The sequence below is a fragment of the Magallana gigas genome, chromosome 7 (assembly GCF_963853765.1).
Source record: "Magallana gigas chromosome 7, xbMagGiga1.1, whole genome shotgun sequence".
Classification (NCBI taxonomy): Eukaryota; Metazoa; Mollusca; class Bivalvia; order Ostreida; family Ostreidae; genus Magallana; species Magallana gigas.
In genome coordinates, this window is record NC_088859.1 from 30,183,887 (window position 1) to 30,210,729 (window position 26,843).

Sequence of the window (26,843 nt, forward strand, 5' to 3'; positions counted from 1 at the left end):
TTACCTCCCTTTGAAAACTTTATAAAAGGCGTCCGTAGAAGCGGGGTGTTTAATTTGAAAAGTACGTATATGTCGATTGAGTTTCTACTGATATATTTTGATTTTGACATTGATCAATATATCAACCAAAATTATAAGTTTAAACATTAATGTATTGCTAGAAATTTTATTTCAATCCTATTTCGGATATTTCCGAATCTACCGAAAATTCTTGTAGACCTGTTTTGACTTGTTTCTGCAGCATCAGTTTTGATTAATTGAAAGGAAAAAGTATTGAAATATTTCTTGTAATAGATATCTTGTTAATATCACGAAAAGTCACGGAGAACTGACACAACCTGAGCCAAATAATGGTATGTTGTTTTATACCCCCCCCCTTTTTTTGGGGGGGGGGGTGGGGGGCACAGATCAGATTGTGTCAAATACCTGTTGGAAAATTGAAGCATTGAACAAGTTTAGTTTATTATATGGTCCAAAATAGTATTGTTTTGAAAGTAAAATTGAAACGTTTAATTTTTGTTGAATCAAAAATATAAACATGATAAAAGGATTGATGGTTTGAATACATGATTTGCATCAAGAAAAGAAGTTTACAATTTCCCACCACATTGTCATATTATTAGTGTCAGATATTGAAATAATCTCAGCTGAAATTTTGCTCAGCTTGATAATTTGACTGATGCTCTCTTGGTGAAGGCATCTGTCAACTTGATTTCCATCTGAGTAAAATCTTGGTCAAGATTAGATACTGCAGCTCTTCTTACAATAAATATTGGTACATGTATATATTTTAAGAAGAGTCCAGCATTACAAGGCTAAATTGCTCTACTTTAATTTAAAAGCTATTAAAACAAAAAATTCATAATGCATGAATTTTACCCTTTTATGTACCAACAGTATCAGGTATTTTGTATTATTCTCAGAAAACATCCTGTGAAAATGTCTTTTGTGAGAGTTAGAAGATCAAACTCTGCTGGGATACCAAGGAAACAGAAGACCCATAAAAAGAAACCTGCCTGGGATGTAAGTGAAACTTATACATTATACATGTATAACATTTACAAAGATTTTTGCATCTTTGAAAATTTTTGTGTGTAAAAAAAATCATTAGATGCCTTTCATTTCATTTAAATTTCATAATCTTTTATATTTAGGACACAATTCAAGATTTAACAACACTGAAGGCCACTGCAGAAGAAATTGTAAGTTTCTTTATGCCTTTACAATGTAATATTACTAGTATATAAAAATTCAACTGGTAAAATATGATATTCATAGAAATTTTCTTAACTCCAGTGTAATTATGATTTTTTAGGAGCAAAGAAAAGCTGCACACAGGTCCAAAAATGCACTGGCTGCCAGACTTGAAAAAATCTCTAAAGAGAAAGGTGTGTACTGGTGTATATAAATTATACACATGCCAGGTGAAGTAAAGCAAAATCTATTTGAAATGCCTTTCTGAAATTTATTTGAATTCTGCATAAAATTTCAGCTAAGAAACAAGACTTGAGTATTTCCAATGCAGAGGCAAGACAACTAGCAGTAATGAAGGAGGTCCTGTATGACCAACAACAGGTAATGGGAGAATATAAATTTTCTTATAGATATTGTTTGTCATCTCTTTTTGATTTCAAGGTCTTATGTGCAGTTCCTGGAACATTTACTTTCCAAAGTATATACAGTATGCATGTTTTTTTGCAGCTGCATGATGTCTTATCCAAATCAGACAGAATGATGGCAGTTGTAAAGGACCTTTTTGGAGATGATCCAAGGGTAAAAAATATATGGAAGCTTAATAGAATATTAATTCTGCAGAACCAGTCATACCTGTATTTTATTATAGTTTAATCAAGTCATTGTAGCTGGACATATATTTAAGGTCTTTGCTCTTACTATGTTACACATTATATTGCTTCTATTTGCAGAGATTTACAGGTTTTCCAAATGTAACGTCTGCTCCTAATGCTGAAAACAATGGCAGGTAATTGAACAATTTTATATTTTTGGGGGAAAAAGGGGCCAAGATTTTGCATCTTTTCAAATCCTCCAGGTTGATATATGATTTGAACAAAGATGTGTTTATAATTGAAGAAGCTTTAATGTAAAACAGTTTTTTAATAAATGTAAATTGTATTGTTAGTATTATTCATCTCAATTATAAAATGCACTTGTTTAAACTAATGAATTTCAGTTGTAACTGTAATAATTTTTTCTTTTTGTGATTTTCCCACTGAATTATCAAATGAATTTGTTTACGAATATCTATCTAAAGATACATGTAAATGATTTCAAGAAGTCACTTACATGTGTTAATGCTTGCACTTTTGTCTCATAAGGTCAAGGTCAATTGTGGCCAACCTTCCTGATGTGAAGACACGGATGGAAACATTAAGTGAATCTACGATGGACCAGTCTGCGCTGAATGACCTACCAGAAACAGACAGTGGTATGGTGTCTTTATAGTGCACCAAAAAAATTTTCAAAGACTTTTTTCAAGAATCTGTGCAAAAGTATTGAAGATTAAATCAAAGCCATTTTTATGAAATGATCATAAAAGTGAAAACTTAAAAATATATAGAATTAAATGTTGTTATTTGCTCTTGATTATAACATTAATTACAATAACTTTGATAAGTTTTAATTTTTGCTTTGTTATAAATTGTAACTTCGGTTGTTATCCCAGACTCAGAGGAAGAAATGGAGCCCATCATGTATCAACCTAAGATAGACCTGAACAGATTTCAGAGGTTTCTGGAGGCGGAGGAGAAGAACAATACGCTGAGTACCATTAGTGGGCAGGCCCACCTCAGCCACATGGACCAGGGACCCATCCAGAGCACCAGGATTCAGGACACCCAGAGTCTACAGACCACACGGGGTGAGGGCAGTAGATAATAATAGAGACACTTCTATATGCGTACTATCCATGTTCCTATAGCTTTAAATAGCAAACATGAAAAAAAAAAATTGTGGACTAAGGTACATGTACATGTATATGCACAGAATGTTATGAGCCTTGTGTTTGTCATCTTATCTTTCTATTATTAGATTTAAAAACCCTTTTCATTCTGCTTTTTTCACATGGGAAAAAATTGCTTTTTTATGAACTTTTACAAAACTCTTTGCATTTTCTTCCTAATGTGTTAATTAGAATGAAACTTCTTAAAATTGTTCTCTACTAAAGTTGTCCACTTCATTTTTTTTAATCTCTTTAGTGTATTAGAGGTGTATTACGATGACAAAGAAACTGTTTGTCTTATATTGAATTGTCTTTAAAAAGCAGTAGGGTCAGATTAATTTAGGTATGTGGTTATATGAGTGTTACAGGTAGGAGGATTTGTTTGAACACCAAGTCAACTATTCTTGATCAGAGGACTTTAAAGGGGCAACAAAAAAAAGATTATTGTTAGCTGTGATAAATATTTAGTCGGTGATTTTGTTTTATTAGATGATGTATGTACCACTCCTCCTAAAAAGCACAACGAGTCCATAGAAATGCTAAGAAGTCCCAAATCTGCCATGAATGATACCCAAAAGATAAAGAAAACAAAGAGGAGAGTGGAGCCAGACACAACTCAACATAACTCTACATTCAACTTAAATGAGCTGAAAAAGGTACAGGGTTGATTCAAAATTTGATTGTGATGTGATGGATACTAGAGTTAGTCCCAAATTTAGTACAAGTACAATATTGACACTCCCTAGTACTGGATAATACACTTCATACAAGTTTGTTCTAAATCTAAACATGGGACGATGCACAGTATTTGGACATAAAACAAGAGGCCCATGGGCCACATCGCTCACCTGAGAAACAATAGGTATGATAAAATCAGCTTAATGGAGTCATAATACAAACTATCTGGACAATGTACAATAATACATAATACATACTTTGTATTTACACTACCTGAGGATGCTTCCACACAAGTGTCAGCTTTCCTGGCTGATTAGTTTTTTAGGAAGAAGATTTTAAAAGATTTACTCTATATATTCCTATGTAACACTTCGATCCCCCATTGTGGCCCACCCTACCCCCGGGGGTCATGATTTTCACAACTTTGTATCTACACTACCTGAGGATGCTTCCACACAAGTTTCAGCTTTCCTGGTTTTATGGTTCATGAGAAGAAGATTTTTGAAAATTTCTTGAAAATTTTCATAAATTCCTAATTATCTCCCTTTGCAAAAGGGCGTGGTCCTTAATTTTCACAACTTTGAATCCCGTTAGGCTAAGGATGCTTTGTGCCAAGTTAGGTTGAAATTGGCCCAGTGGTTCTTGAGAAGATGTTGATCAGAATAGCTCACTTGAGCTTTCAGCTCAGGTGAGCTAAAAAATATGAATACATGTATTTAATTTCTCAGACACTGCTTCATTATGTAAACATAGCCACTGCATCATATTGAAATGGGTATTAAAACACAATTGAGTTATTCCCCTTTTTCAATCTTTCAAAAAAAATATTACCAACCATTGCATCATATTTTGGACCTAGAAGCTATATACATGTAATAAATTTATTTTGGTTTTACATGTAGCTCCAAAATGCTTTACCATTTGTTCACATTTTCAGGTTCTTGTGCAGCTGGAGAATGAGATAGGAGACCTTGAGACACAGACAGGTCGACGTCCGCGGGCGGAACAGCCCCGACAGGAAAGCTTCTCGGGCTACACCATGTCCCTGGTGGACTCGGTTACTAAGCTCAGCAGATACCTCAAAGATGTATGTGGACAATGAGTTAAGGTCTTTCGGCCAGAACTCAGAAATTTGATTTTGTATACTGTGGGTCATTTCTATTCATTGGATTTGAATGTTTGTCATTACACAAGTTCAGTCATTGGGATATGATTTTGTGAATAAGTTTTGTTCTTGATTAATTATTATTGCAAGCTTAAAAAACTTTTCAATTTTCATGGGGACATAGATTATCAAGTAAAGTGGGTACCCACAAGATGACTTTTGATCCCCCATGAAAAATAAAAAAGCATGGTTATTCCACAGTAATATTAATTGAGTGTTAATTAATGAAATTTATTATTCTTCTGGTTCATTCTGTTTATGAAAAGGGACAAAGTGAATTAGGAAACTCCTTAGGTAAAATACTGATAATTGTATTATTTTTTTTTGAAGTGTGAGATAAGGTTGAAAACTGAGGCTCTGCTCAGAGAACAGCTGACTGAGGATGTGAAGCAGCTGACCTCCCTTATAGATGCTCTCACATCAGTAAGTCTAATTCATTAAACTTGCTGTAGATTCCTTATTTTACGAGAGTACTTAGTTCTGCGATCCTGCTATTCTGTATCAAAGCACAAGAACAATAAATGTCAAATGCAGAACTTATTCAATAATTCCATATAGTATATAGCTATAAAAATTTAGAATCTGCAAGTTGGGCTCATCAAGATTTTAAGCAAATATAAATTCCTTGCATTTAATTTGAAATCTATGTACAACTATTTTTTTCCTTGCTAAAAACTGTTCAAACTATAACATTAATTCATTAAAAATTAAAAGATAATTTAAAATATTATTTGCCTCTTTGTTTGTTAGGACATAATTCAGACTCAAGAGGAATACAATACACTGAAGTATGAATACAGAAAATACAGGGAGGAGACGGGTCAAGAGATCAAGGCTCTGAAGGTAAAAAATCAATGTACTCTTCTAGTTCCACAGTAATAATTTTTTTAAAATATGATTTCTGGTATCCTATATGTACCATATACATGTACATGTAGATGCAAAATTTACATGTATGCTAATTTCATAAAAAATGAATAAAAAAAAAAAAAGGAAATATAAATACGACTCTGTTATGTATCTTAAAACATTGTTACAACTGTTTTAGGTGTCTTTAATGAATGCTGGTCTGTACATACCAATAGAACCAGAGCCCCCGCAGATGGAAACCACTCCACCGCGGGGAAGAATGCCTGCCCAGAGTTCGTTAGCGCAAGGTAAACAGTACATCATATCCATAAGGAAAATGTTACACATGTATATTGTGATATCTCTGGGTACATGTATGTTAGACATTTATATTTATACTTTATTTCATTGTTTGGCTCTGAGTACATGTGTCACCAATGGTCAGGGCACCATAAGATAAGGGTAACAAACTCTGTAATTAGAATTTAGCCAAAATTTAATAAGACTTTATATTTCTTAGTCTACCAACAGACTTGTAGACAGTCAATTAGATAAAAAGATAGTTTAAAAGAATTTTCAAATATGAGAACTTGCCAAAAGTTTCTGACTGAAAATAAACTGGTATTGACTTACAACTCAGTTACAATGTACTTAGTCTTAAGGTGGACTAGTGATCAGTCTTTTGGATATCCAGTACAAAACATAAAGGAATGAGTCAGAGGTGTAATATAGACTCCATTCTTTTACTACTGGCACTTAGTGTGATAGAGAACAGGAAACAAATTTGCTGTACATACCAGTACTTGAATTTGCATGTTTTTAAGTACCGGTATTAATAAAAAAAACTAGAATGTTCCATGCTACAAATATTTTATATTTAGGCATGGCTATTCAAAACAATTCACAAAATAGCCAACAGCCCATGGCAGCTATACCTCAGCATTTAAACCCAACAGACGTGGCTAATCCATCTGCAGTGCTGCTCTCTCCTCCAGTCAGAAAAACAAGGATACAGCAACCAAAACCTGAAACAGGTTAGTTTCACATTATTCAAAAAAATGATTCAAAAATCATTTGAAATTGTGGGGACTCAATTTTCAAGAATTTCGGGGTTTCTCCTCACCAAAAAATAACCACTATCAACAGATTATGAAACACAGTCTTAATTCCATATATGTTGAAGTAAGTTTAAGAAAAAAATATTACATGTACATCTCACCAAAACTTTAGAAATAAACAATGAAAGAAAATTGCTCTTCTTAAATTTAAATGATTTTACAGTAATCTAATATAAACTTTATTTGCATTTTCCCTTTCTTAGATATTTTCATCAAAGTACATGTACCTGAACACGATTTGTTAATTGTTAGTCTAACGTTTTCAGGTCCCCTTCCAATGATGGATTTTGGTCAACATTTGGAGGAGCCTGCTCAATCCGAACAGCCTCCCTATCATCCGAGAAGCTTACAACAGCAGGGTCACCTGGATATTTCCGACTTGGAACACCCTGAGTCTTCCCATGTGCCAGTTCCAGCAAGGAGTAAAGTCATACAGGAAGTGAAGGTATCTTCTGGGAGAGAGGACCACAGACATCCTGTTCAGTCCAATGTTAACATTCGCCAGGACCCAAGGGGCTCGGTTAATTCCCAGAGTACCACATCACAGGACAGCAAGTCAAATGGAAATCAGCCTGCCCATGTGAATGTACCCAGACCCACCCCTCTAGTCCAGAGCACTGTCCAACCTCAGCAAAACGGACAGGTGGATCTCACCTTACAAATAGCCCAGCTAAATAAACAACATGAGGAAGCTCAGAAACGTCTACAGGCTCTGCTGGAACAGCAACAATCTCAACAGAAGCAACGCGAGACGGCACCACAACATGGACAGTACAAACTAGCCGTGTCCAACTCTTCGCAGCCTCCATCTTTACAAATGGGTAAAAGTGCTGGGACTTCAGGGGGCACGACTCTTCTACAACAGGATCCCAACAGATACCCACCACAACTGATTTCAAATGGAGTCAACCTACCAAAAACTGAATCTTTGCAACAACCATCTGAACAGGCAAGTTGTCAGGTGTTGTCTTAAAATCTATTGGTACCTGCACATTTGTATATTTTCATGTAATTTTAAAATAAAAATGTTTTTCCTTTTCATCACCTATATATTTGTACATTTATTTTTGAAGCCTATTTTTTTCTATTAAAATTGATTACTAACTGTATGTTCAAACACAATTTTAGTAAATCATTATGTTAGAGGAATACCGGAGACCATTACTTCAAATCATTTTGTGTTTAGCGTTAATGTACAACAGACTGTTCTGTTCTTTCAGAGAGGACTGCCAGCTTATCCAGTGTCCCCTCCAATATCTCCTATCTCCCAGAGGTCCGACAACTTCACCATCATCCAAGGCATGAACCAGGTATAATAACGGAATGAAATTGTAAATTTACTCATTGCAAAGAACACAATATATGTATGATATAGGCTCACAAGGTCACCTGGGTCAGTCAATTGACCTTAGCAATCCTGACTATTGTCACTTTTTAATACATGTATTTTGTTTACCATAATATTAAATTTTTCAGATTGTATGATGCTAATTTTCCTGTACACAAAACTAGTACATGTATAGTATGAAAATGCTTTTGGGTAAATTCAAATGGCGTTAGACACTTTGTTAATGTTTTCTACCCATTGAAGTCAAAATCACTTCCTGTGAAATCATTGATGGTAGCCAAATTTTTTCTCATTCGTGGGAAAGTAATTTTATTGGTAGAACGTTTCGGATAATTTTAATAAATATTAAATAAATGCTTGTATATGCGTTTGTGGGGATGTGAATTCTTGGGCAAGGGTTATCCAGGTTATCCATGAAAGCCATGAACCTTGGTCCTCCACAAACAATGATGATTCCACAGTAAATTTTCATTATACATGTATATATAAACATCTTTGCCAGCCATAGGTTTCTGATCCACACCGCTTCTCACAAACCCTTGGCATATCGTGATAGCACGATATGCCAAGGGTTTGTGAGAGGCAGTGCAGATCAGAAACCCTTGGCTAGCGAAGATGGTATATACAGTATATGTACAGCATACGAGACAGGATTGTGATTGTAAATGCACTAAAATGTAAATTTAGAGTATAGTATTGACTATGACTATTAATTTACATTTATAGCATGCCACACTCCAGGAACATTCCATGATCTCAAATTTTAATATTGATGTACTCTATATTGTATATCGAGTGACTTGCTTTTCTTAATGCATGCAGTTTGCAAGTGCCTGCTTTACTTGCTGAACAGGCCTCTGGCAGAGTCCATTTAAATCTCATCAGTTCTCAATGGGACAAACTTTTTGCATAGAAATTCAAAGCAGTGATGCCTATCGTGTAGAATTATACTCTTTAAGATAATGTTTTCACCCTTTTATTCCTAAGCTTTAGCAGGCAAGTTTATAAATTTACCAACAACAGGGCAGTGTTTTACAAATAACTTATGACTGACAACCAGATTTATAATCAATTATTTTTCATTAACTACCATTTAATTAATACCGGTAAAACATTCTAACAAGAATTAATATTGTTGATAAAAATGGTTTTGTGTACGGTAAATATTGCATTTGAGGGATCGTTCCATGATACTGGAAAGATTTACAACTTGGTTGTAATTTATATTGTAAAACACAGACCTGGAATGTTAGCTTTACTCATGGAGGCTTCATGCTTCCTTTTATAAAAATGCACAAGTTTTTGGTGACAGCTATAGCCCATGGTTTCTTGTTTGTCTGTTGGTTAGAAGCTAATGGTATTCAAGAGTTGACAGTGATACCAATTTTCTTGAGTAAAGTTTGTAAGCTATTACAACCTGCACATGATATTGCAACCTGCATATGATAAAATAAAAGTATTTTGATATTACATTGTACTAACATGTATACATGAACAACATTTTTAAAAAAATGGATTATTTCATCAAAATGAGTTACAAATTAGACACCGGTTATACAGTTTATTTGACACTTTTCACTCAAGGAGTGGCCACAATGAACAGAAACCAGTAAACCTGATGCATTATCTTGGAAGTTCAATGTCACAACAAAAAGGCCCATTTTCAATCCTGGAAGGCAATAATGAATAATGAATTGAAAGAATCAAAATCTTGCAACATGGCCACTTACATGTTGATTTGTGTAAAATAAATGTTTTATGTATATTGTTAAAGCAGTATACATGATATAAATCATATTTTTCAGAATGCCCGTGTAAACACAGCACCTCCCTATGGGATAACGGTTTCCTTGCCAACAGTGGATTTATCACTCGACAGTAGTCCATCACCGCGATGACGAGACGATTTATTGGCGCCAGAACCTCCAATATTCCGAGTAGATAGCTGTTAATCACTGTTTTAAGTGGTTCTTCCTAGGACAACATGTAATTCATGTATCAATAGGATGACAATAGATTATTTATTAATCAACCACATGTTCAGTACATGTATTTATACAATATCTGCAACTTGTATAATATAGAGACAATTAAAGATATGGAAGTTATTACTTGTGTTGTTGTGTTTTCTCCCACTTACAAACTGGAACTACATGGAATTATGATTTGATAACAAGTCTATCATTCATTAAAGTTAGTAAAGTGAACCAGTAAAAAAAAATTAAGAGCATTCATCTTTGAACAATGAAATCCTATTTCAGAAGAGAAATTTTAACTATCCATTAAAGAGAATTTTGTGTAGCATTTGAATCCTAATCCTTTTACCCAAGGATGTTTAGAAACTGATATCTTAATCCTTTTAACTCAGGATTTGCAACATCTGAAATCTTAAGGTGGTACATGTACGGCACTCCTCAATGTATTTTCTATTGGAAGAAACAATAAAATCCAGTATTTTATATTTTCTTACCCAAAATTGTTACCCAAAAAGGGTAGTGCAATGGGTTCACTACAAATCTGGAAGACATGAGTTCGAATCCCACTGGGGCTTTTATAATTTTACCTTTTCAAAATAATTTAAAATATCTTTTGGTCAGAAATTGTAAAATTTAAAACCAGTGAAAGTATTTTGATTATAATGAACTTTAATCCATGTACACATCGACAGATGTCCAAAATAATCATTTTACATGTGCCTCAGAACCTCAAGTGGTCATCTACTTATAAGCTATGAAATTGTATCAAATATAATTACATGTATACTATATCAAGAGAAATAGAAACATCAATGCACGAGTCTTTGAATGGCTGTTTTGGTAAGGTTGGACAACATAATATCTATACCAGTACATGTATTTACCTTCAGCAATAGAGCCTTTCATTTGAGAAGGCACAAATACATTTGAATATTTCCTATTTCTAGATATCATAAATTATATGCATTGCTCATTTTAAAACGTTTGAATTCATTGGTTTATAAAGTTCCATTTCCATTAACTGGTTTATCCTTATTAAATACAAGTAGCTTTAAACTGGGTTCCGACTATGTTCTCCACAATAGAATAATCTTGCTACATAATGTATATGGTATATGTGTTGTAAAGCATACATGTCAATGATCACCCCAGTCATTAATCAACCAGTTGTTTGTTTTCCTTTTCCTGAATTCAGTAATATATATGTACATGTAGTAAATGAAGGCCTGTAGGGTAAATTTTCTTTTAATATGACAATTGTTTCCCATTTGATCATGCAAAAAATCACATATTTTTGTTTACTAAAGTACATGTACTTTGAAACAAATCGTGTATCATGTGTCTATATCACATTAACAGATTTATTACATGATCTCAGCAGAAAGATTAAAATTAATTCCACTTAGTCTGTCACTCAACAGAAATAAGTCCATCCTGGAGGTCCGAAAAAGTACAACTAATACATGGATCCATCACTAACGGCTACATGTAATGTCAACACAATATGGAACTACATTTCATATAAGGCTTTGTCTTCAGCGGCAGCTTTGTCTACAGTATACATTGAGTAGAACTTGCCCCTTCCAACAGAATCATGACACAACACATCAATGATACAGTTGAGCACAGAAGAAGAGATCCAATGATTATGATAGTCTAGTGAGCTATAGCACACAGATACTGTGTAATTGTTTGTAAAATCATTCGACCATCACTTGCGGCTGTTCTACTGTCACACTGCCTCCGATTTCCGTGATTGTGATTGTGATGGATAAATGACATTTCCTGGCATAACATAATCCCCTATCATAAACTGATTGCTGACTGGGAAACTGGCAGGGATGGAACTCTGTAAAAGGACAGAATACAAATGTCATCATATACTGCAAATAGTACATACACAAAGCAAACCCGAAAATGTGGCTATTAAAGATTTTAAGAAATTTTTTTAAAAAATCAATAAAGTCGTTCAATTGGGAATACATAAAACGTAAATTTGTTTCTCATTAATTTAAATTTCAACGCTGAAAAAACAAACACAGCAGTAATCCAACACCCATGCAATGACAGCCTACACAGGGGTAAAGGTGGCTAAGGGTGAGTGAGGCTAAATGGGATGTCACATGTGTAAAGTGAGTGTGACACATACCAGCATAAGAAGTGTGTTTTAAATACCAATTTTTTAAAATTATTTTTCCCTAAACTAAACAAATGACAACACTCTTTATTTTCCTATTTTCATCATATCTACCGCGCGTACTGCTCATGCCCATTAAATCAATTCAGCATCCACTAACCTGTGATTGCTGTGCAAAGTTGACTGGACTTATTCCAGCCCCAACAGATGCTCTGTGGGCATTGGATGTCAAATTTATTACGCTTGGTATACCCCCAGGGTTGATAGGAGCAGCTAAAATAATTTTGGAAGATATTGATTACACATACATTGAGAGAAATACATTATTATACACTTTGAACTTGTCTGAAGCATTCATACAATCTGATACATTTGTGAACAAACCCCCAGTACAAATGAAATATGTCATGTTAACTTGGAGAACTTACAGACTGGGACAAGATTTTGTTGAACGACCCCCTGGTGGTTAATGAGTTGGACGGCGTTGGTGTCACCATTGACCAGTCCATTCATATAGGCAGTCTGACCTAAAAACATAAAAAAAAATATTTGATGATGTGTTATACAACTTGCTTAAAGGGCATGGTCACGATTTTGATCAAAAATTATTTTCCCAATTTTAATATTTACAATGCTTCAGTGAGGCATTTTTAATAGGCAACCAAAATTTAAGTGTCATTCGTTGAGTTAAAAGTGAGTTACAGAGCTTACAATTCTTTGCAATGTAAACAAAGCATTTGTTTACATTTTGAACGTTGAAGTAAAAACTTCAGTTTTAGACCGAAAATGAATGTGGTAAATGTTAAGACCTGTATATGCATGCTTGAATTGAATAAGAAGATGGAAAAATCAGCTTGAAAAAGAACTTTTACCGGTATATTGAACTAATGTAAACACATGACAAAGAATTATGAGTCCTGTATCTTCCTTATAACTTCACTACTGACTCTCCAATTTCATTTGGTCATTGGAAATGCATTCCTAAAGCATTGTACTTATAAAAACAGAAAAATAGAATTTGACCAAAATCGTGACCATGCCCATTAAAGGAAATTGATAAAGAACTATATTATTTCCTATGGGGTGGCAAAGTCCACAAAATAAAAAAAAATATTGTCATCCAAGATTATAGACTGGGGGGATTGAAAATGATTGATTACTCTGATTTTACACTTGCTTTGAAATCAAGTTGGATTCGTAGACTCCTCACATCAAAATCCAAGTGGGTTAATTTATTAGAAGCTCAAATGAAAATAAAAATAAATAACTTATGGATAAAGGGCTCGGATTATGTACTTAAACACAGTAAAAGTATAGGTAACAAATTTTGGTCAGAGGTGTTCCTAAGTTACATAAAAATAAGTGAGACAATCTCCCAAAACACCAATCCACTTTTTGAACACATATGGTATAACCCAAGGGTAAAGATAAACAAGGAAAGTATATTTTTGAGAAGTTTTTTTAATGCTGGTTTTGTTTGCATCATTGACCTTTTTGATATAGATGGTGACTTTAGAAGTTTTGAATCTTTAATTGAACTTGGTATTAAGACTAACTTTGTTGAATATAATGGTCTAAAAAAGAGTATATTAAAACGAATAGGTGAATGCAATATAAAAGAAATTAAACCAACAGTTGGACCATATATCCCAAACACATTATCCATATTCTACAAAAATAGAAAAGGATGTAAAGATATGTATAATATATTGATAAGGGAAAAGAGGGTCCAAAATAAAGCAATACTAAAATGGGAAGAGAATGACACAATATTTAATGAGAATGATTGGTATAAAATATTTGAACTTCCTTTTAAGACAACCCAAGAATCTAAATTCCATTGGTTACAATTCCAAATTTTACACAGGATATTACCAACAAATTATTACTTGCATAAGCTTAAGCTTATTGAATCCCCTAAATGTTCTTTTTGTAAACAAGATTCTGAAACAATCGGCCATCTTTTTGTGGAATGCCCATTTGTAAAAGAACTATGGAGTGACATTGAAGAGTTATTTTTAAGAAACTACAGGGTGTCCCTAATGTTTGATAAGCAAAGTATACTTTTTGGTAAATATAAAAACTACCATATGTATAGAATACAAAACCTTTTAAGTTATATTGTAAAACAGTATATTTTCACTTGTAGACTTAAAACTTACCCAACTTTAAATGTGTTGGAACTCAAAAGGAAAATTGAAAACAGGCTTCTTGTGGAAAAATATTTACTTTTAAAGAACTGTGAATTTGAAAAATTTGAGAGACACTTGGAGAATATTATTGAAAGAATTTAGCAAGTCTTTACTATATCCCCAACTATTTGTTAAAAGAATGTATGATGCTTTTTTAAAATATCTAAATAAATCTTTTTGATAAGCAAACCCTGATAGACAGCTATGCTGCAAAGCAACCATTGCCCCGTCAGCTTTTTTCTCTCCGCCTTCTTTTCTCTCATAAATAAATATATGTACATGTACGTGCTAAATATTATGTTCATGCTGGTGTTTGTGTATATTATAATCACATATTGGAAAATCCTTAAATTTAGAGCTGTCAATTTATAAGTTGGTGTGCATGTTATATTTTTTATTTGCTTTTCTTCTTTTGTTTCTTTTGTTTGTGTTTATATGCATATTATTTCACTCAATGTTTTCTGTCCTTTCTCACCCCCACTAAAAACATAAAAAACAAACTTTCACACCATTGTGAACTATTATATATCTATTCTTGCATGTATATTGTATGTAAAAAAATGTTGAGATTCCAAAAGAAATGTATTATGTAAGAAAGCTGTGAAAGTCATGAATAAAAAACATAAATAATAAAAAAAAAAAAAAAAAAAAAAAAAAAAAAAAAAAAAAAAAAAATCGTGACCATGCCCCTTTAAATCAGCAGAGGCATGTACATGTACATATTGTGAAAAGGCGATCATTTGTCATCCAGTTTTCAAAGGATAAAATGATAGGGATGGGACGATCCATAGATGCACCGGTGCATCACGGTATTTATTTTGACGATATTTGGATCGATACGTTTACCATTAATACAACGATACCTAAGCGAACTTTTTTTTATCTTCCAAAATTATCCGTGCTTCATATAATGGCTATTTTTTGTCCGAACGCCTAAGATGAAAGTACAAAGATGGCGAAAAACCTCTTAAAGTTGTCAAAACTGTTCTGAAGCTAAATCTGGAGTGTGGAAAACTTTTGGATTACTTGTTTATAAAAAAGTAGTGTATACGAGACTTAAAGTACTTTGTAAATTGTGCAATGCTCATTTTAAATATAATGAAATAACTTTAGACATGCGGTAATACATTGACAGATTGAATAAATTTTAAACCCTTATTCATGTTTTCATTTAGTTGCAATGTATCGTGATATTTATCGTATCGCATCTCATGTATCGTGATATGTACCGAATCGGCCAAGTACAGTATCGTCCCAGCCCTATAAAATGATGACTATATATATAAAATAAATCAACAACTTCCTTACATGTGCAAATTACTTACATACATGTATTTTTAAAATTCAGTTACTTTGCTTTATGTATTTACATATCTTATAAATATTGAGTATACCCAGCACCTGTTGCCATATTATTCCAGTAGGCATCAGTGGGGGAGGTTGTGTTGGTCCCTGGGGGAGGTTGAGGGGTCTGACCCGTGTAACGGAAAAATGGATTTTTCAGATCTAAAGTGTTTGTGGACTTTGAGGTTGTTCCTGGGATGTTTAATTCAATGTCAACATCATAACTTTGTCTGCAATGAGAACATTTTTCATACTCTATAATGTCGACTTGATATTTATAATACAAGTACACATAAAAAATCAATGAATTCTCTTACTCTAAGAAGGTTAGCATCAAACTTGTAAATTACAATGCAGTATTGACTATAAAGCATACTAAATGTATTTTACAAATTGACGAAACATTTTTTCCTTAGTTTATAGTATGCACATTTACCTACCTTTTATTACACCTTAGCACACACTTGCCGGTGAGGGTCTGTCCCTGCTTGACCAGGACCGGGGTTTCCACCAGACACCTGACCTGGTACCAGTGGGTCAGGGTCTCTGTAGGGGCTGTAGACAACCATACCGACTCTCTGTAAACCAAACAAGGCTCTTATACAATTGTTTAGCAGATTCAGTCAACACAAAAATTTTTAAAATATCACAGTTCAAAAACATTTGAGCTATAAACAAGTTAACCATTTAGCCAAAAAAATATATCACAGGTCTGCACATCCTCTTTGTTTCTAACAGATTTTTCAAATTAATGCATAAATATATATGTATTAAACAATTACATTGATCCCAAAAAGGCCACATCAAACCAGAAAGCTAGACCATGCACCAAACCAGACTCGTGCATACTGAAGGTCAGGGGGATCTCAATGTTGTGTAGGTCTGTTTCATCTGCCGTCTGGAAATCCACCGTGTGTTTCACCGACTTGGCAAGACATATCCTCACATCAAAAGTGTCCTACAATGTCCAAATAATGCTTTGACATTTCTTGCATGTTTTGTTTAAAGCAATATGAGCTGCAATTTTCATGATGAAAATTTTTTCTTACGAAAATGATATTTTCAACAAAAATGACAAAAATATCATGGTTTTTTAAACTTTTTATTCGCCAAATTTTTGTGAAAAATGTCGTTAAGAAGCCTTAATTGGAGCAAAATTGAATTATTGTTGTCCTGTACAAAAATTGATTTGCTATATGTTCCTTAGGAGAGAAATCTTTCCTCTAACAAAAATTAATGATTTTTTCTAACCTTATTTATCATAAAAGTTACAGTTATATGCAGACTTGTCATGCCTGCAGCTTTATGCAGAAAAATAAAATTCTAAAAAATACAGCTCATATTGCTTTAAATTTGTAAATATTTACTAAATCCAATGTATACATGTAATTTTGATAATGTAGAACCATTTAAATTTGCTGGGGCCAATAAATGTGGATTGAGTTCCAACAAATATAATGATTCCACTATACATACACAGTGTATTCTTTGATTTTGAGGACAAGTTATCCCATACATGTGTGTAGGTTACTTACGACAATGGGCTGTGTGAAGTATTCTTTGACAGCTGCACTGCGTAAACTTGCTAAATCAATTCCATGGAATGACTGCTGATACCTAAAATCAAGTTCAGAAAAATCACAAAGCAGGTTTAGAAAACATTGCAAATCAATCATAAAATGTGCATTAAAAATGTACATAAGTTTTAATTAGAATTCTAAATACAGGTGCATATACATTTTCATGTACTTCACGTAGTTACTAAACAGAACACATACCAGAAATTAGCCTTTGAAAATTGCTCCAGGTAAAGGGCTTCATCTGTGAATGGGGCTATGTGCAGGTCTCCCTGAGTTGGAAACATCTTCCCTTTTATAAAAAAAAATTTAAAAGCATTATACTTCAGTTTTATGTTGATAATACATCTCTGTCAAGGTTTGCTGTACTTATTATGCATCATGTGTATCAATATTTTTATTTTATTTGTTTGTCCATTAAATTTATTTTTCTTTAACATTCCACTGAAAAAAGTACATTGTGTGCCTACCTCCAGGTTTGAGCCATTTCTTGGCATGGAGGAAAGTCTCCAGCATTCTCTCATTGAATAGCATGTAGCCCATGGGCTCGGATATAATGGTGTCTACAGCCTCTGGGATCTCAACATCCTCCACCTTCCCCGGCACCACCACAATCTTGTCAGACATTTTGTTTTGTGCTACCAGAGTCTTTAAAAAGAAAACAATCGTGTGTTAAAGACAAGAATCCCACAAATAATCTGATAATCTTATCCAAGGGTTGCATGACTATGCATGTTTCAACTACTTGGTTTTTCATCGAGAGCGAATCATATGTGAAAATTATTCCTCCCCCCTGAAACCAATCATTGTTGACCAGATTCCTCACCTGACAATGGGTGGCCATACTGCTGGCTTCAATGGCGTACACTTTTCTGGCTCCAGCCTGAACAGCAAAGAACGACAGGATCCCTGACCCAGCACCAACATCTAACACAACCTGGAGAAATACACATACATATCTTATATGGGTGAAATTTGTTAAAGTTTGAGTGAACTGTATATCTCAGTCAATAAGATATTTGTTGCTTAATTGCCAACCAAGAGGTTTGTGTTGCAACAATGGCCTCTCTTGGAAAGGGAGAAACTACTGACCTTGTCATGGAAATCTATTAAGTTGGCCAACATTGCCCTTTGGTATGTTGATGTTCTTATATAGTCCTGCATCATGTTCTGTTGTTGTGAGAGGTATCCATAAAACTACAAAATAAGAAGCCCATTTTCTGCTACTTTGCATGTTATGAAAGTTCATTTGCAAAAATACATGTATATATTCATGTATGTATAAAGAACAGAAAACGGTAAAGATTGTTACCAGCCTTATGCTTTTGCTAAGACTCAGACAGGAAAACTTTAATAATCAGTACCTGGAAATATTGGACAGCTGATGCTGAGTCTGTTCTGTCACTGAACACAGATTTTAATCCATCTGTCAATTCATTCAGACGGAACTGAAACTGCTTCATATCTACATATATGAAAAATGGGTTCTTTACTAGTTAAATCAAACTATTATTTTGCTCTAATCGTTCGGGTGATATTTGAATTACAATCTGTTTTCTTTATTCTAGATTGGCATAAATAATCATCAAATTTTAATAAAGAGCAAACATACTGTGAACACTAGAAAACCGGACCAGTGTTGTGTCTTTGTCTCGTGTGAAGATGATACTCTGTGCTCCCATTCTGGCATGTTCCGTGTCATTGTTTACGGAGAACATGTGAATTGGGGCTTTGTCTGCAAAATCAAAGTACACTCTGTCAATATCAATTTACAATGCAAACCAAAAAATTCTACAAGTCCCCTATTAATACCAATGCTTTATTTTAAACATCTTCTTTGGCTATTAAATTAAAGACGCTACTTACACCAATATAAAATCAAATGTTCAATGGCAAGTCAGAATTGGGTGTTTTTACTGTAGAAAGAAAGAGTAGATTACATCTACCCCAGTGAGACTAATACTCATCTCCGGTTTTCCACAAGGATTTAAAGAACAATGCCGTAATATTTCTGCTGGTATTTGAAAGATTCAATACTGCAATATTCTGGATAAGTCTCATTTCAAATGACAAACATCTTTAAGATTTCAATTTTAATAACCATTAATAACAGCTATTAATTTACCTATAAAATGTTGATAGCATACTTATAATAAATGACATCATGAGATACGTTTTGGAATTAAAATGTTACAAAATAAATAACTTTTTAAATGATAAAAGGGATATCAATAACACTCATTTCAATCATTTCGATCATTCATTCATCATGTTCATGTGTCTGTCTTTGTCCGCCAATATGAAGAAAGCCATTTCAGTGAATGATTAAGAAGAGAGAAATATAAATACCTTTGAAAAACTGCATCATAACACAGTCTCCTTGATGAGATACATCAAGAACAACCGGATGATCTGTTAGAAACTTAAAATTGTAATTTTCTGTTAGAACAGCGACCTGCACGTTGTCAAAAGTTGACGCCATTTTTGCTCTATGAAGGTATAGCCTATTTCAAAATGCAATAAAAAGTGTTACAACGTTCAAAAGTATTATATAAATTTTCAGAAATCAGATATTGTATTGTGAAGCATAAGTTATCATAAAATTGTTGTAAAAGGTTTTTCCACAACTAATTTGATTCACTTTCTAAAGGATCAATTTTGAAATGAACTATAACCTGTGACCTTAAAATGCACAGAATGCGTAAAAAATGAAATTCGGATATTATTGAAATGAGGTGATTTTTTAAATTATTTTTTTTTTTTAGGGGGTAGAAAACAATATATGTTTGTAATTTTTTTCTTTTCATATTAATAATACATTTTTGCAGATGTCTTATACCTTAAAAAAATTTAAAAATCTCAATAACGACACTAAATAATACTAACTGAAAGTATCCGTGTTAAGTTTTTCTTTCAAACAATCTTTATCGTTTAAATGTTTATGACAATGAATCTCTCTAACATATCTCAAAAACGTTTCATTGTATTAGAAATTTATCAAGCATGGTGGACAGTGTGGGTAAAGTTGTTTTGCCAGGAGAGAATTTAACCGATTTATTAGGATCAGACTCAAGTTTGAAAGTAGTGCTTGGTCCAGGAATACGACAGGAGACAGATTTAGTGATCGTGTCAAAACCTGGTGTCTTAAAGTTTAAAGAGCCAAATATATATTGGGTTGACAGTTTTCAAAAGCGGGTGAGTTTTTAAGAAAAGCATACATGACCAGAAATTAGTCCTGACTTCTACCCCATTCCATTTGTAACCAGTACCATTGGTTACAATGCTAAATGTTAAAGTTTCTATGGGCTTTTCAGACAGCAGTTATTGGTGACAATATTATATTTTTTCATTATTGAATACAAAATAATGTATTTGTGACTGGTTACAGTGGTTACAAGATACAATTCAAAAGACAGAATATTTATTACATCAAAAGGGACAATAATGCAAGTTTTCACTTCACCCAGGTGTTGTCATTACAGCAGGTCCAGTACAATCTCTTGATTTAGCTATACAGCTTGAAAAAGCTATATAGCTTTATTAAGCTATTCAAAATAGCTTGATGAAGCTATTTATGTTCAGTTTTTGAAGAAAATATTTATTACAAGAAATAGACTAAAAATCGCAATTAACTTGCTTCTCATATATGCTCCATTGACCATTAAAAACTTAACCCGAATTAAATATTGTTTTAACATTGCAGCTTTTGAAAACTTTTAAGCAAACAATAAATTTCCATTGTTTGGGTAACTGTCCAGCACTTTGTGTGCACTGAGGTGTGGATAAGTATGATTTCTTCTCCTTGTGCTGAATTATTACCAATCAATTATCTTGTTTACCATAACTTGCCTCCTTTACATTTCATTCAAGAAGTAACTGTGTGGTAATGGATCAATTGCCCCAAAACTTAAAGTGCAAAGTGTCTTAAGGAGGCACAAATTCATGAGTAATCTTTACATGCATTGTTTACAGAACAGTTCAAAGTTAAAAACTATCACTGCACTAAAATGCTATATTTCAATAAATACTAAAAACATTACACATTTAAGAAAAAAGTATGATAAAATAGCTAAATGAAGCTACTCTAAGTAGCTTAATAAAGCTATTTAGCTTATTCAAGCTACAGTGGAGCCTCAGATATCCGGACGCCAGATATCCGGACGCTTCACTTACCGGTCGATATTTATTGGGAACGGAATTTTTACACAATAATTTGTCTCGTTTATCCGGAATTCCGCGTTCCGGATCCGGACGGTCAAATTTTACCACATAATACAGTTTTCCTTTAAATTTTACCTCATTTAACCGGACGGTCACATTTAAGTGTTCGGGGGCACAAAAGTATTTTATGCGCAAGTGCAAATTGGTGTAAAAACATCTGACACTGGCTGTTGGTTTTAAACAATGCCCTCGTCCGGTAATCGGGGTCACCTGTGTCACGCTATGTACTCGCCCGAGGATATTACGATAACCATGGATGCGACATGTTTAATTGTCGCCATTTAACTTATGAACTGTTATTGTTTGATTAAAATGTCATGAAAATTGTTTAATTTGTGTTTAAAAAAGTCATCATTCTATTGATTGAATTAAAATTCTATTAATCGTAGTGTGATTAGATCGTTCGTACGCCTATTCATTTTAAAACGTAATTGAAATGAAATATTTGATAATTTGAGTTCTGTTTACGATAGTTATTAAGACCGCTTGGGATGTTCAGGGTATCAACATTAATTTTATAGCGTGTGTTCAATAAACAGTGTAATAATAATTTATGCCAAACATGACGTGGATGAGTGTTCACACTACTTGTAAAAATCGCTTGGGTGCAATTAACTCTATAGAAAGATGGATACGTAAAATTAGCTTGGGTAAGTTCTGTCAATGAAAAAATAGCTTGGACAATTATCAATAAGGGAATATATACAGATTTTCACCCATTTTCAATCATCAAATGTTGAGCAGCTTCAAACATGTGAACACCACCGGCCAAGAGAGCGAGAGTTGCGATCACCGCTAGCTTGAAGAAAAAGATTTGTCAGCGTAAAGTGGAACACCGACTTTCTTCTCTTCGCTTTGTTATGCGAATGTAATTAAATCATCGGTTTAATACAGTGATTGTTATGAACATGTACATGTACATGTGTTGCAATGAAGAATGTAGTGCTAAGTTTCCTGTGGAAAAAACATACCTTAAATAATGTTTTTAACAATATTTTGTTTTGTTAATTTAAAAAAAATCTAAACTTTTTTTGTAGTGCTTATGGCTATCAAAATAAAATATTTAATTGTATAATTAATTTATGAGTTATGTTTCCATAAACATTAAAGGTAAATATCACAATTCAGATATCCGGAAGCTTCACCTATCCGAACGATTTGGCCTGGAGACAAAAGTGTCCGGATAAGTGAGGCTTCACTGTATATAGCTAAAAATGGAGATTGTACTGGACCTGTAGAGCTTGCACTACTTGCTGGAGTGAAGCTAGTGCTAGTAGGAGAGTGGCAGTATATTAAATTAACAATATAAATGGTTACAAGTAATAAGGTCTGGTTAAATAAACCATAGACTGATAAAATTGCAGTGATGTGAAGACTTTTACTTGTTATCCATTTCAGTATATTCCTCAAAGAGGAGACTCTGTCATTGGCATTATAACTACAAAGGCTGGTGATGTCTTTCGTGTAGATGTTGGTGCCAGTGAATTGGCAACATTACCATATTTGGCTTTTGAGAGTGCTACAAAAAGAAACCGACCAGATGTTAAGGTTTGTTGCTTTTTCATTGCAAGTCTAACTAAAATTCATACATTGAAATATCTTTCTTTTCAGTTCAGATCTGAAAATTTTACTGCATTATAATTATATCCGAGGATAATATATTCTATTCAGTGTGAGGTGAGGATAGCCGCCGCACAATGGCAACGTCATTTCTAGATACTTAACATTACATTAAATCTTTATAATTTAGTCTTCAACAAAGAATTGGCCAAAATGCTCCATTCATATTTAGCTTACCTGAGCTGAAAGCTCAAGTGACAGGGGTTTTCCTTGCTTGGTTTTGGGTCCGTTTACCGTACCCATTCCCAATCCAAAAATCACCTATATTTTCCCAAATCCAGATCCATTTTTCCCAATCAAATGTCAATAATTTTAATTATCAGAACATGTTCTTCTGGTATATAAAATGAAACTTCAACAGCTTTTTTTCTTCATTTTTGAATATTACTGGGCATAAATAATGGAACAACTAGGGACGACTTCATTGACTCATTCGCTTTCCATAACTTCGCCAGAATTTCCTCATCCTGTGAATTGATTTCAATCGATGTTAATTGCTTTTATAGTGATGATTTTTAAAATTGGTAATTTATAATTGGTTAATAATTGTGCCAATTAAATGCTAAAACTATCATAAAATCGTAAATCTGCAGTTATTTACAAAATAAAACAGTTTCTCTGTGTAATGGTTGTAATTGGGTCAAAGGGTAGGACTAATACCCCAAAATGCAAATATCATTGCCATATTTCAAAGAATTATTTTATTTAATGTTTGACAATTAGCTTACACAATTAAGAAACACTTCATCTATATAAGGTAAAAATGCATGAATTTAATTAACTTTTACAAATTGGAAAACTTTAAGAAATTTAGAGAGAAAAAAGTATTTCTTTTTTAATCTTTGAATGTAAGTGTGTGTTTGCTTCAATTTTATATCAGTTACACTTACTATCTAAAAATTAAGTACAAAATCTGTAAATATCATTGTTACATCATAAAATAAATTTAATCTTCCAAACTTCCACTTATTTCTGTTGGTGAGATATAATAATGTATAAAATTTTGCCATAGGTTGGTCCTCAAATAAAACTAGTACATTTTTGTAATTTTCCTAATTTGAACAGTTTGCGCGTCAATTTTCCCAATTCCACGGACCCTGGACCCAGTTTAAAAACAGTAGGAAAACCCCTGAGTGAGCTTTTCTGATCACTCTTTGTCCTTCTGTCTGTCTGTAAACTTTTTACATTTTCAGCTTTTTCTCCAGAACCACAGGGCCAATTTCAATCAAACTAGACACAAAGCATGATTGGGCGAAGGGGATTCAATTTTGTTAAAATGAGGGGCCATGCCCTCTTTCAAGGGGAGGTAATTTGTTGATATTTTTAAAAAATATTCTTCTCAAAAACCATTAGGCCAGATAAGCTGAAACTTGTCTGAAAGCATTCTCAGATGCACTGATAGTGTAGAATCAAGTTTGTTCAGATCATGGTCCCCGGGGGTAAGGTGGGGCCAATAGGAATATATAGAGTAAATTTAAAAAAAAAAAATCTTCTTCTCAAAAACCGTTTGGCCAGAAAAGCTGAAAGTTGTGTGAAAGCATCCTCAGATAGTGTAGTCTGTTCAAATCATGGTCCTCGGGGGTAAGTGTGGCCACAATGTGAATGAGAGTTGCAATTGTTACATTGAATATATAGAGAATTTTTTTTTAATCTTCTACTCAGAACACGATTAGCCAGAAAAGCTGTAACTTGAAGTATCCTCAGGTAGGGTAGATTTTAAAATATAAAAGCTGTGACCCTTGATCTAATACTGGGGCCCATAAGGGATTCAAAGTTTATCATAGAAATAACATGTGCTACAAAATAGAATGTTACAAGGAACTGTTGTTCAGGTGAGGGATGTGGCCCATGGGCCTCTTGTATTGATGACATATTAAAGTCATGAACTTAGCCTTATTATATTACTGAAGACATAAAAACCTAGCTTTAATTTTCCTTCAGAGAAAATGTCCTCTGACTTAATTCTTTATTATAGTATGGCATAAGCTTTTATAAAGCATTTGAACCACATTGAGAATATTCCATTTATTTACTCTCTCTCTCTCTCTCTCTCTCTCTCTCTCTCTCTCTCTCTCTCTCTCTCTCATTTTTACGTTGATATATCAATTCCAATAAACTTTTAAGTTATTTCTATCTATTGAAGTAAAAAATGCATCTGATACATGATGTATCACGTTACGCTCATCTGGCCTTTTTATTCCTAGATCTAGAGACAAAAAGGCACTGCATATTTAACCGAAATGGCCAGTATTAACGCCTATCTTTTTTTACAGCAGTTAAAAAAGTCTATGTTTTACATTATCTGTTTTAAAATATTATGTTGTTTGGAGCTTTTCAAATTTTGGACCATGTTATTTATCTATCATAAAGCCATTATGGCTTTATTGAATTTGATCACACCCCAACAAAAGTTATCACCTCATAATACTCAAAGAATGGTTCCTTATATAATAAACATTCATATCTTCTCAATAATTCAATAAACCAATAATTTATCTAATTTCCTGTTCGAAGTACAATTTGATTGGGGAAATTTTTGATATGTTATTTTGTGTAAAACAGCGCCAACAAGAGGTGCGTTGCATTGTGTGACATTCGTTTTGGATCAACCCTTCTAACTTAGAAATTCCAAATTTTAATGATTTACTTGTATATAATTAAGATGATTTTTTTTCTTCAGGTTGGTGACATAGTTTACTGCAAGTTTTTAGTAGCTAACAAAGATATGGAACCCGAGCTTGTTTGTATAGATGGCAGTGGTAAGAGTGCCGGACTTGGTGTTATTGGACGAGATGGAGGAATGTTGCTGCAGGTCCCCATTAATTTGGTGCAGAAGTAAGTTTTAGTATTGCATTATCCATCTATTGATAATTTTCCAAAAATGCATTTTTGTTTATTCAACAGGAGACAGATCGTATAATTTTTAATATCTATTATTGAAAGAATACACCTTTTTTTGCAGAGTGTTGAGTCCAGAGTGTGTTCTATTCAAGACACTTGGAAAGAATTTAAAGTATGAGGTTGCTGTAGGAATGAATGGACGTATTTGGATTAAGTGTCACACTGTGATGGAAACTATCGCTGTAGCTAATGCCATCAGTGTTTCACAACACATGACTAACCAAGACATTCAGAAAATGTGTTCACAGATGGCAGATTCTTTAGTAGGATTTTAATGTGATACAGTTTATTGCTTTTTGTTGTTTCTGTTTTTATGTTGAAGATGTATTTTTTAAACTATATGATTGGCAGCTTAAATGATTCAACAAACAAATCTTTTGCATTTACCCACTGGTATTCATATCAAGTAGTTGAAGGTTTGCAAACAACTCAAGTTGACTTTTCAATTTCCTTCTGACCTTGAAACAATTCACTAAATTTTTGTTGTTCTCAATGCAAACCATGTTCTACCCAGGTATTTTGATTAGCTCGTTCATTCTTTTGTGAAAAGGTAATGGTCATGGTAATGCTTACACTTCATTGTTTTCATGACATGATATTAATAAATCTTTGTTTTCATGGCTTCAAAAAATAAAGAGTTTTTTTTTTCATTAGTGGAGATTAATTAATATTTGTGAAAAAGCAAATGAATGTAATGAGTTTGTCTAAGGTCAGAACTACCAATGTGTATGCAAGACTGGCTGGCTATGACATTCTGA

At 33.4% G+C, this 26,843-nt stretch overlaps 3 protein-coding genes and 1 long non-coding RNA gene across 5 annotated transcripts; 3 read left to right on the top strand and 1 right to left on the bottom strand.

Moving 5' to 3' along the window:
- Positions 1–334: 334 nt before the first annotated feature.
- Positions 335–7,742, top strand: LOC105331409 (spindle and centriole-associated protein 1). The gene is made up of 16 exons (XM_034456666.2): positions 335–353; positions 924–1,023; positions 1,155–1,202; positions 1,316–1,388; positions 1,493–1,575; positions 1,702–1,773; positions 1,926–1,981; positions 2,337–2,446; positions 2,684–2,878; positions 3,449–3,615; positions 4,575–4,724; positions 5,133–5,225; positions 5,553–5,645; positions 5,851–5,959; positions 6,533–6,685; positions 7,036–7,742. The coding sequence occupies exons 2-16, from the start codon at positions 940–942 to the stop codon at positions 7,740–7,742; spliced, it is 2,193 nt and encodes a 730-aa protein (XP_034312557.2). The 5' UTR covers positions 335–353; positions 924–939.
- A 224-nt stretch (positions 7,743–7,966) lies between these two features.
- Positions 7,967–10,226, top strand: LOC136270162 (uncharacterized). The gene is made up of 2 exons (XR_010707895.1): positions 7,967–8,079; positions 9,923–10,226. It is a non-coding gene; the product is annotated as an uncharacterized lncRNA (long non-coding RNA).
- Positions 10,227–11,322: 1,096 nt separating this feature from the next.
- LOC105331408 (histone-arginine methyltransferase CARMER) lies at positions 11,323–19,853 on the bottom strand. 2 transcript variants are annotated; one of them, XM_011433576.4, is made up of 14 exons: positions 19,693–19,853; positions 18,956–19,078; positions 18,708–18,808; positions 18,436–18,540; positions 18,170–18,280; positions 17,814–17,991; positions 17,545–17,635; positions 17,302–17,383; positions 16,549–16,724; positions 16,207–16,344; positions 15,824–15,996; positions 12,659–12,757; positions 12,391–12,503; positions 11,323–11,942 (listed from the first exon to the last, which is right to left on the bottom strand). In XM_011433576.4, the coding sequence occupies exons 1-14, from the start codon at positions 19,823–19,825 to the stop codon at positions 11,826–11,828; spliced, it is 1,740 nt and encodes a 579-aa protein (XP_011431878.3). In that variant the 5' UTR covers positions 19,826–19,853; the 3' UTR covers positions 11,323–11,825. The 2 variants fall into 2 exon arrangements, with proteins under 2 accessions (XP_011431878.3, XP_011431879.3); XM_011433577.4 differs by lacking the exon at positions 12,391–12,503.
- A 465-nt stretch (positions 19,854–20,318) lies between these two features.
- On the top strand, positions 20,319–26,720 carry LOC105331407 (exosome complex component RRP40). Its single transcript, XM_066066521.1, has 4 exons — positions 20,319–20,538; positions 22,963–23,112; positions 25,865–26,019; positions 26,147–26,720. The coding sequence occupies exons 1-4, from the start codon at positions 20,347–20,349 to the stop codon at positions 26,358–26,360; spliced, it is 711 nt and encodes a 236-aa protein (XP_065922593.1). The 5' UTR covers positions 20,319–20,346; the 3' UTR covers positions 26,361–26,720.
- The last annotated feature ends 123 nt before the right edge of the window (positions 26,721–26,843 follow it).